This window comes from Onychostruthus taczanowskii, unplaced genomic scaffold, assembly GCF_017590055.1.
Source record: "Onychostruthus taczanowskii isolate IOZ18803 unplaced genomic scaffold, ASM1759005v1 scaffold15, whole genome shotgun sequence".
Classification (NCBI taxonomy): Eukaryota; Metazoa; Chordata; class Aves; order Passeriformes; family Passeridae; genus Onychostruthus; species Onychostruthus taczanowskii.
The window spans coordinates 2,775,982-2,786,753 of record NW_024498685.1 but is presented as its reverse complement, the minus strand read 5'-3'; the positions used below and the strand labels follow the sequence as shown (position 1 = coordinate 2,786,753).

At 40.9% G+C, this 10,772-nt stretch overlaps 1 protein-coding gene across 1 annotated transcript; it reads left to right on the top strand.

Annotated features, from left to right (window-relative positions):
* The first annotated feature begins 454 nt into the window (after nucleotides 1-454).
* On the top strand, nucleotides 455-6,683 carry STMP1 (short transmembrane mitochondrial protein 1). Its single transcript, XM_041398736.1, has 3 exons — nucleotides 455-607; nucleotides 3,683-3,736; nucleotides 6,220-6,683. Exons 1-3 carry the CDS (start codon nucleotides 500-502, stop codon nucleotides 6,298-6,300), a joined length of 243 nt encoding a protein of 80 aa, XP_041254670.1. The 5' UTR covers nucleotides 455-499; the 3' UTR covers nucleotides 6,301-6,683.
* Nucleotides 6,684-10,772: the final 4,089 nt, after the last annotated feature.

Below are 10,772 nucleotides of genomic sequence, written 5' to 3'. Positions count from 1 at the left end.
TTCTGGGAACTGAGACGTAGTGAGAGTTAACTTGCTTTCAGGATAGAGTTTCCCAATAGCTCAAAAATATCTGTATCTCATGGGGGGTTTTGGTTTTTTGGTTTGCTGGTTTTTGGTTATTTTTTGTTTGTTTGTTTGGGGGTTTTTTTTTAGTTTTTTTTTTTTTTTTTTTTTTTTTTTTTTTTTTGCGATAAGGCCTGCGATCTCTTACTGACTTGCAGCAGGAGAAATCTTCCTAACTGATATTTACTGCCCAAATCTCAATGAATTAAGTGCAGCCATTAAAAGAAGCTGAACCCAAAGTGATTCACAAAGAACAACGACTCATGCAACCTAAAAAATAACCCCAAAAAACAAAACCAAAACCAAACAATATCCACCGCTCCGTTTCCCCGTGCAGCCCCTCTGGAGCAGCCAGAAATGGCGCGCCGGCAGCTCCCCCTCACGCCGGGGCGCGGCGGGGCCGGGCCGGGGGCTGGGCCGGAGCCTTTCCCCGGCCATGGCGGCGAGGGCGGGCCCGGAAGGGGAGCAGCAGCCGCCCGCCTCACTTCCCTGGCTGTCGGGCGGGGCGGCAGCGCGGGCAGCGGGCACCATGCTGCAGTTTTTGGTAAGGCTCTGAGCTCCGAGTGCGCGGCGCCGCCGCCATGGCGCGGCACCGCACGGCGGGGCGGGGGGGCCGCTGCCCGGCCGAGGGAAAGGGCGCGGTGTCCGGCCGCAGCACGGCCCCGGGTCCGGCCGCACCGCGGCCCCTGTCAGCGGGGCGGCTGCGCCCGGTGTTGGCTCCCCGGTAGCGCCCCATCCTTGGGCGGCTTCCCTTCTCCCGCTCCTTCCCATCCGTCCCCCTTGTTGTCGCACAACGGTGCCTTAAATCTGCTCTGAAAATGGAGTTCCACGGCTTGTTTTTCCTCCAAGTCGTGCTCTTAATTTGCCTCTGAGATTCTGCTTGCTCACGGTGATGCTCCCCTTGCTGCTCATATTTCTTTGTGTAAGCATAAATGCCTCCCTCTCCTTTAGTGAGAGCAGGGCAGCCCTTGCCGTTTTGTACACCCTTAAAGGTGTACCGCTGCAGATGTGGATTTTTACATATGGAAATTAAAGCAAGGGGTCGCGTTTCATTACTGCCCCGAAAACAGCAGCATTATTAAACTGAATATTAGACTTCATTTTTCGTTGGGGTGAGATAATGCAGCAGGCTAGTGAGTTTCATAGCAGGTGTTGATACAGAGCAAGAAATTATGGCCTGTTGTAAATTGGGAGAGTCTTGCCTGTTTTTATATAATAAATAAATAAATGACGCCTAGTTTTCATCCCAGCTTCATAATAACAAGTGTGAAAGCCTCAGTCATTTCTGTAGCTGTTTATAATCCCCTCTGCACCCCAGTGGAAACCTTCAGTAAGGCTAAATATGGTTAGCCTCTCTCAAAGTATCTGTGTTTATCAGATCCACTGCTTTCTGCTAATGGGATTTTTGGTGGTTTTTTTTAGTTTTCTTTCTTTTTTATTTGTTTTTTTTTGTTTTGGTTTTTTTTTGTTTTTTTTTTTTTTTGGTGTTGCTAGATGAAAATACTTTATAATTACAACTTCTTTTTAGTGTGTGACAGACAAAATATATACTAATTCTGGGTCTTCCCTGCTTGTGTGTAGATTAGATGTTTGACTCTTGCTCTCCCTGGTTAGGGCTGTAGCAGAGAGATAAAGGAATAATCTCACAAACCTTGTGTTTTTGCAGTCCAGAGTTAAGCTTTAAATAAGCCATTTGTTTACAAAGCACCTTGAAATGCTGGGTGGAAATTGGAAGACCCTGAACCCTCATCAGTCCTGTTGTTTTTAGTGAATATGCACATTTTCATTGGTTATGTGTTTTGCTTTCCATATAATTGAAGTCTTAAGTAATGATTTGTTTTCCCCTCCCCACCGCTGGAATCATCAGCTCTAAAAATAAATGTAACTGGGTGGATGCAGTGCTGGACTTTCCAATAAAGGAGTACACTTCAAGGGAGTACTGATCTCAGTACTGTCTCTACTGAGTAAGGGTTGTCTCACATCAGAATATTACATATATTGGAGAGGTTCTAGGGTAAAAGCTGAGAACACTGCTAATAACAAGGATCTAGTTTGTGCTTCCAGGTGGCTTCCCAGACCCTGCTAAAGATACAGGAAATTCTCCTCTTCTAGAGTGCTACTCTGAATTAAGAGGACCACAGGTCTGGTTTTCATCACTGCATTATTTGTTAGTATCTCCCAGAGTACCTACTTAGCTGGTAATTGAAACCACAAGAGCATATGATAACCAGGACAGTACACACAGGAATTATTAATCTTAAATTGTTAAAGCTAAGTTTAAAAAAGTAATTGTAGGAATATAAGGATATAATAAATATAAGGAACAAGACCAAAAATGGGTTTAATAAAATACTGAAGTAACTTGCAGTCAGAGTTCATTTGACAGCTCTCAGCCAATTTTAGTTTTCTATAGATAGATTTTCACCAGTGCTGCTGATGGAGTGTGGATCACAGAAAATATGAGTTGTGCTGCTTTGGGCCTGGAAAATATGTCTGGTCAGTAAGTGCTAGCGAAGTTGTTTTGTAGACTGTGGTTTTATTTTTCTTAAAATAGTCTTATTTTGACAGCAGTGACCATGAGCAATAACGATTTCTTTAAATAGAACTGTCCTCAGCTGTTACAAGGAGTGATTTGTCTACTGACAATGAAGGAAAGCACAATAATTTATAATAGTGTCCCCTTTCAAAATAGTTAAAGAGTTTTCATGGTATAGGGCAGACTTATTTTGAAGTGTAACAACAAAAATAAAATGTAGGATACTGAGCAGTTGCTCAATGAAAATCTCATCACCTGCATTTGAAGAGAGGAATTTTTTTCACTCTAGGAGTGTTCTTATGCTTGAGGATTTTCCTCAGACAGTCAGACAGGGTCTGGGCCAGGAACTATGCTTGTGTTTTGCTCTTGTTCTGCTTCCAGAATGCATTTTTATGGGCACCCTTCATCAATTATAAGTTTGCACTATAAGTTGTCAGAAGAGGTTGTACCCAGCTTCCAGCCAACTGTACTGCTTTGGAGGAGCCCCTAGATCAGAGTGGATTTGGCTGACAGCTAATCTCTGGGGGTCAGAAGGGTTTGTCTGGAAGATGCCCAGCTGTTGCTGCAGAAGAGAAGAAGCAGGCTTACATCAGTTTAAGTTCATGTTGTGAAGTTTTGGGGTTTTGTTTTTACTTCATACTAAGAAATGTATGTCCCTTTCCGACACTGAGCACTGTTCTAGTGGGGTGTTGTTTTAAGCTTTCCCATCATGGACCAAGAGCTCTGTGATGTGTAGGTCCTTGCTGCTCTCTCCCCATTTTTCTAGGAGTTACTGCCTTTATGGGTGTGTAGGGAACCTTACAAGGTTGAACACAGCTTGATCCAAATAGTCTTGGGGATCAGCTTGATCCAAATAGTCTTGGGGATGCGGATTGAATAACAAAACTGTGTGGTATTTTGGAAACGATGGCAAGGTATTTCTGGTGAGGAAGATGGGGAAAATAGCATCTCTCTGGATGAAAGATGAGAAATTATGTAGGAGTGGAAACTCATTAAATAACTTGCAATATCCCTTTTTCTTTATTTTAGCCAATAAGCTTTTGATGGAAGGATGCTAACTCTTCTCCCTTTCTTCCTTTTTAGCTTGGTTTTACTCTTGGCAACGTGGTTGGGATGTATCTGGCTCAGAACTATGATGTGAGTATCCTGCTGTTCTTGGAGATAAACCTGTCCTGAACTGAAAATATATGACCATTTTTCCTCAATTAGATTTGAATCAGTCTTTATTTTGATGGTTTATATTATTTGAGCAGAATGCAGATGATGCTGACTTGAGTTACAGGAGAACTGAGACTTTTTCAGGAAGAATTACCTCACTGAAAGAGTGGTCAGCCATTGGAGCAGGCTGCACAGGGAAGTGATGGAGTCACCATCCCTGGAGGTGTTCAAGGAATGACTGGACATGGCACTTAATGCTCTGGTCTAGTTAACAAAGTGGTGATTGTTGGACTCTGTGATCTTGTAGGACTTTTCCAGCCTTAAGTGCGGAAAAAAAAAAAAAAAAAAAAAAAAAGTTTAACCAAAACATCATCTGTGGTAGTGTAGTGCTTAAAGCCCAAACTTCTGTTCCATCCTAGAGCCCAGCCTTCTACAGAGGCAGGAGAAACCGAAAAGGTTTATCAATTGCTCATGAATTTTACCAGCACTAAATACTGGTTTCCTGTCTAGGATAGCCTGTCTTCTTGCAGTGTTCTCCACTCAGCATGACTGTTAATAAAAATCCTCAAAGCATGTGAAATGTCTTTCTTCTGGACCTATAATGAAAATAAGTTTTGCCAGCTTTTTTTTGTAAATGCAATGCTTTCTCCTACTTCAAAAAATGCATTGACCTGCAGTCTTTTTTTCCTTCTTTTCTTACAGTGAGAAAAGAAAGAGAACTTTCTTTTTTCAGATCTCAGTTAACAGTTTTCAGTGTGAGAGGGCAGAGGAAAAATATTTCAAGCTGAGCCTTCAAAACATGCTTTTACTTTCTGCTGAGTCAGCAGAATCCCTTATAAGAGCAGTGCCACTGTAGTTACTGGCTAGAGCAGTTAATAACATTTTACATACAAATCTTTTAAAATTCTTAGGCAGTCTGTATTAGCCTTAATAAAAAAACTAAAGTTTTTGAGGCTTTGGTGGAATTTATGTTTTGCTTTCCTTTCATCTTCAGTATTGAAATCATCTTGCTTAGAAAAAATTTTAGTTTGCCCTTTGTTTATGCACAGATATGGGTGTTTTTTTCCTGTCAGTCAAGTCCAGTAAAAGGACTAATGAAAGGCTGGTGTTTCTGTGCAATACATGTTTTACAGTGTTACAAAAATGTAGTCAGAAGAATATATTTGGATGTATCAATATGTATCACAAGCATTGTATGGTGCTTTTCTGGCAGCACTGATAAAGTATTGCCACAAGAGGGAGACTCAGGCTTTTGATTTGCTGAAAGTAGTTCCCTGGAAATGCAACACTGACTTGCAGGATGAAATGGAAATTTTACTGCTGGTGTTGGACAAGATTGGTTTGAGGTGACATTTAATATAAGCTTGTCATAATGAGGTCCTAATTCTGCAGCTGTACACACAATGTGCTTAGTAATAAATACTTGGAGGGTTCTGCTGACAGTGGTGGAGTTCTCTTGGTTTTGTTTAAATGTCAGGTGTGTTACAGGCTGGGCTCTTAATTTCATTTGCTCAAACAGAGCTTAATTTTGAAAAGGAAGGTTAGATGAACTGTGAGCCTCAGACCATTCAATAAAAGAACTGCATTCTGTTTGGATTAGCTTCTGCTCTGTGGTCAGGTTACATATGGAGTAAAAACCCAGGATTTTTTTTTCACAGCTAAGAGTGGAAAATTTGCTTTAATTTTGTTTTAATCATACATTATTTTGTAAAATCATATATTATCACTTCCCAGTTTTAGCTAGTCATAATCTTTTCTTTGCTATTAAGAGGTTCAGCTTTTTTTTCCCTTTCAAGTTATCAAAATTTACTGTTGGACTATTTTATCAAAATTATTTTATTTGTAAGAGAAAGCTGAAGATTTGGAGCTCACAAGCAGTAAATTGAATTTTCATTCAAGTGTGAAACTGCAATAGGGTGCCAATTTGCAATGCAGTAGAATTCCCCAGTGAGGAATTTGGTTTCCCACAAGATGAACCAGGAGAAATATTTCTTAGTAAATTTCTTGGGAAGATATTTTATGCTCTTGAACATCTCTTTTCCCTTGGGTTATGAGTAGTATAGTGCAATCTAATTTCCATTCGAAAGCCTGTGCATCAGTGTTTAAATCTGCTTATTCTTGACAGTTTGTCTTCTTTCAGTCAGGAAGCCAGACTGGTCATGCTAAATTTCCTGTAAGGTGATCCTTTTTCCTTCCTCCTCTTCCCATCACCACTGACTTACAGACAATAATCTAAGTATTTCCTGAAGCCTCATATGAGGTGCTCTCATCTGCTGTTTGCCTGATACTGCTTAGATTTAATCTCTGTGCAAGGTAACAGATACTGGAAATATGTTTTCAAAACCAGTTTAAACTGTATGGAATTTCTTGCTGTGTGTATGGTATTGTCTTTCCTGATGAAACTCGCATAGCCCAGGATTTTTTGTTGTGTAGAGTTTGATTGTTTTGTTTTTTCTTTAAAGATTCCTAACATTGCAAAGAAGTTGGAAGATTTTAAGAAGGATGTGGAAGCCAAGAAGAAACCTCCTAATGACAAGTCCTGAAAGAGCAATGTTCCCCAGGTCAATTCTGTGTGTGCACCAAGGATACAATTTACCTTTCAGGCAGCAAAGGTCAAATAGAGGGTTGGCATGGGAGGTTGCTCCACTCTTAGACTCCTAGAACTGGAATATCCTTCTTTTGAAAGGGCAGCTGTGAACTTTTCCTGGGGCTGATTTTCAAGTGTTTCAGAATTTGGACTTGCCACTGGTGCGTGACTGGATGATCTCATTTGTATTTTTCAGTATTTCTTTTCCTAATATTTTGTAACCTGTTTTTACCTGATCCAACTGGAGTGCTTTTGGTCCTGTTACAATTATAACCTCACACTTGATAATACCCGAGCTCTTAGAACAGCACAAAAGAAATTAAATGCATCAAGAAGTAAGTTTCAGAGTTTCTTGTCATTTGTTGTGAGCAGTGTTACTTTACTATCCTTAAGCCACACACAAAAGCAAAGCAAAAAAGCAGCCATTAAAACCTCTGGTGTGTGAGAAAACACACATCCATTGTAGAACTCTTGTCTTCTGCTTGAAACCATAATTCTGCAAAAATCCTGTTGTAAATTTTGAAAAAAAAGTGGCAACGATTTCAGGAGATGTCAATTTTATTAATTCAAAAATCTATCAAATATTTTTTTCCCTTAAAATGGAAGAGGTCTATCAACTCTGTAACATGGCTTAAATGACAGAGTCCCCTTGACAGTTTTTTGCAGGATGTGAAGAACACAGAAAAGTGCCAGGAAGATGTTTTTGCTCTTATTGAGAATACCTGGTGATGAAGTGCTCCAGAGAAGCACAGAGAATGATCTCCATTTGTTCAGGCTCTAGATTAAAGCATACCTAGAGTGCTTCTCCATTAATGTTTTAATTAGGATGAGGATTGTGCCTTCAAAGTGGTTTGTCCTTTTACTATGTTTTCATTCTCATCATAGGAAAACCCATAGAGCATGTGGTCCCTATTTGTCTCAGAAGAGACTAAATCAGAAGATGTACTTTGATCTCTGATGGGTGTTTAGTCCATTAGACAGGTCTAGGGGCACTCAGAAGGAAAAGAACTAAGCACTGGGCACCAATTGTATTGCTTTGTCAGTGAAATGTGCTGTTTGATATAAACAGAGCATCAAAGCTTTAAAGTACAGAAGTCTCTATGTACCCATGGTAATTTTCACTCTCTACCCCAAAGCCTTTAATTTTTGATATGTCTGAGTGGACTCCCAAGTTCAGGAGTTCTCATTGGATCAGTAAAGGCACATTTATAGTGTACTATACACTAAACACTTGCATCCTTTACCAAAGTGTGGTGGTGACATTGTTCTTCCACAATGCATTCCTGAAACAGAGGAAAGTATTACTCATGCGAAGATTCTCCTTCTTAAGCAATATAAATATATACAAGGAATATTTCACCTGTGATTTTAAATCCTTCCTTTCACCTCTGTCCTGAAATGTGTAGCTGACATAAAAGCTTTCAGTCTTTGCAAAAGGTTATTTGAGAAGTTTAAAAGCCAACTCAAGTCAGACAATCTTAGTAGCGATGCAACCAATTTTCTCCACAGGAACCACTCCAAGAAACTCTGACAGGGAGAAACGGTTGTACCACCTGAACCCAGCTATCAGAAGCCCTGTGGTAGCAGCATGTGTGGAAGATATCCAAAGAGATTTCCATTATCTTCAGACTTCAGACCTGACTGAAAGAATTTTCTTCCATGCCCAGAAATGTTTCCCTAGAGTGATAGTGCTGCACAGCTGTTTTGATGTTTTCATGAACATGATGAACTTAAGTTTCCCTCAACTTCCTCTCCCTCCCCTTTGTTTCCTATTCTTGAGCATTGAAAAATACTGTCTCTAGCCCATTCATTTTTCTTTGCTGGCTATGTAAAATTATATTAGTGTTTAAAATTGGATTATTTCTTTGCTCAAACGTACTTTATTGTTCTTCCCTTTCTTTACATGGGGATGAGGAGTGAGATAATGTTCAAAATCTCTGTATTTGCTGCCAAGCATGCCAGATACTTTAAGAATGTTTTTGGAGCTTTTCAGCTAAGCATTCCAAGCAGATGTTAGAATTTTTTTTTTTTTTTTTTTTTTTTCCCCTAGCATATCAGTAAGTGAAAAGCTGCAGATGTAATGATGTGGAAACAATATATGCTCATTTGTATTAAAGACAGGATTTCTGAGGTGTTTCACACTGTTTGCAAAACTTTCCATTTTGGCTCAAGCTGGGTTTTTTCCTCCCATGTAGTAAGCTGTAAATCTGGATAACATTATAACACAGCTGATAGGACTTGGCAACTTCTTAACACATTTTACCTAGCCTGAGGTTGTTCTAGGTGATACTAAAATTTGACCTTACCTTTCAGAGGGTGAGCACAGATAATGAGTGCTTGGTGCAGGTCTTGCATCTGGTGGCTCAGAATGCTTTGGATGCACTGGTGTCATAGCAGGGCACAAAAGATGGATGCTCCGTGAAGTTAGCCAGGAGCAAGTTTCCCACTTAACATGAACTCTGTGAATGTCCATTTCAAATGCCTATGTGGGTAGCTAAAATTGCCAGCTAAAATATGCAGGCTTCCTTCCTTTCCTCAAAACAGTTGTGTTCATGTATTGATTGTTTTGAGAGATATTCTGGAGCTGAAGGTTCAAGGCAAAATGGGAGGAAAGGAATATATGAGCTACTGACAGACTTCTAAAACATTTACTGTGGGTTGAGAGTATTATCCTGTGCTGGAAAATGCTGCCCTAAAGCTCTTCTGCCATTAACCAGTCAAGGGTTAATAACAAAAATAAACAAAAAGCCAGACAGCAAAGCTAATTGGGTGCTTATTGGGTGTCAGAACCCAAATAAAGTTGGTGGATGCACATCACAAAACTTCACTAACATGAATGTTCATTGGTTTTACATCCCAAAACCACAACCCACTGCCTCATGCATCTACCTGGTGGGACATGGCAGTGACGAGTGCCAGCAGCTGTGAATGTGGAAGCATGCCAAGAGCACCAAAACAGCAGAAACAGTCTGTTGGGGAAAGTCCTTGCCTGAGGCCACTCCAAATGCCTCTGTACCAATTTCATGAGACATGAGTTACACCAGAGCCTCCTGGAAACGCTTCTGAAGAAATATTGTTTGAGATGTGCAAGAGCACCGAGCCATTTCATTTACCTACTGCTATTGCTGTTCTTACTGAAGAGCACTGCTGGGCACCCTGTTTGATTTGTGAGTAATCCCAGGTCTCCCTAAGGCTGGATGGATTGCCAGCTCCTGGTCTCTCCCAAATGAGAATATCCCGTGTTCATATCCTCTGGGAAATCTCTTGAATAGCAAGGTGTGGTGGGAGCTGAGCAGAGCTGAGAAATCAGCATTAGGAGGGCAGAGAGTGATTTGTTGCTGAGCAGCAAAGCAATTGGAAGATGCTGGTGGATGAAGCATGAAGTGAAAAGGATTAGAAGATGAGTGCAAGTGAAAGGTGCAGAGCAGCTAAAGCCTTGGGAAGGAAGCAGCCAGAAAGTGTCTTGGCAGGGGGAGAATGATCAAAAGTAACTTCAGGCACTGTGAACAAAGAGATGTTCTGCTTGCTGTGTGTAGGGACAAAACTGTTGGTATTGCAGACATGCCCACCCGCTCTAGTGCTTGTCCTGGAGGAAGTTGCCCATGTTGGTGAACAGATATTGCAGCCCTTCCTCTCCTGCTCCTGGGGCTTTAGGATGGAGCTCCTGTCAGGGGAGGCTAGCGTGCCTCTGCTTTGAGCAGCGTTTTGGGGTCCCTGTTCAGAGCAGCCTCCTTCTGGGGAGCAGGAAAACACCCTGAGCAGGGAGGGGAGCAGAAAGGATGAGGAGGCTCTGCACGGCAGATGCTGCCCTGAGCTTTGTGTGCTGGCAGCAGGCTCAGGGTGAGGGGAGCACAGGAACAGGTGAGCTGGGAGAAGAGTTGAAAAAGTGAGGCCAAGGTCTTGTTTTATGCATCAAGGGTCATGGGCTATTCAAAATGAAATTTACAGGAACTACCAGGAATAGCAATTGTTTTGCTAAAGGATACAGTTTCCTGCTTTTGGAACAAGGGCTAAGGCATGCTTTTTGGTTTTTTCCCATATTTCTCCCTTCTGCCAGCACGAGACCTTTTATTGTACCTGTTTGTTTCCAAGATGGGTTTGTGGGATCCCTATGTTTTGACAGAAGCAGTAAACCAAAACCTGCTGCTGTCTCAACACTGCTTCTCTAAGGTTTTGCTGGGTTATGGGTGAAATATATCCAATTTGTATGCTCATGGAGCACCAGAATGTGCAGTAGTGAATAATTTATTTTATTGACATTTTATTTTTGCAGAATACATTCACATCAAGAGAGCCTAGATTAAAAGTGGAAAGCATAAAAATTCATTAAAGTGTATGTGTGATTATATGAGAGTCAATCATTCTAATATACAGTTTAAATGTATTGACATTAAAGAAATTATTAAAAACTAGACATAATACATGAGA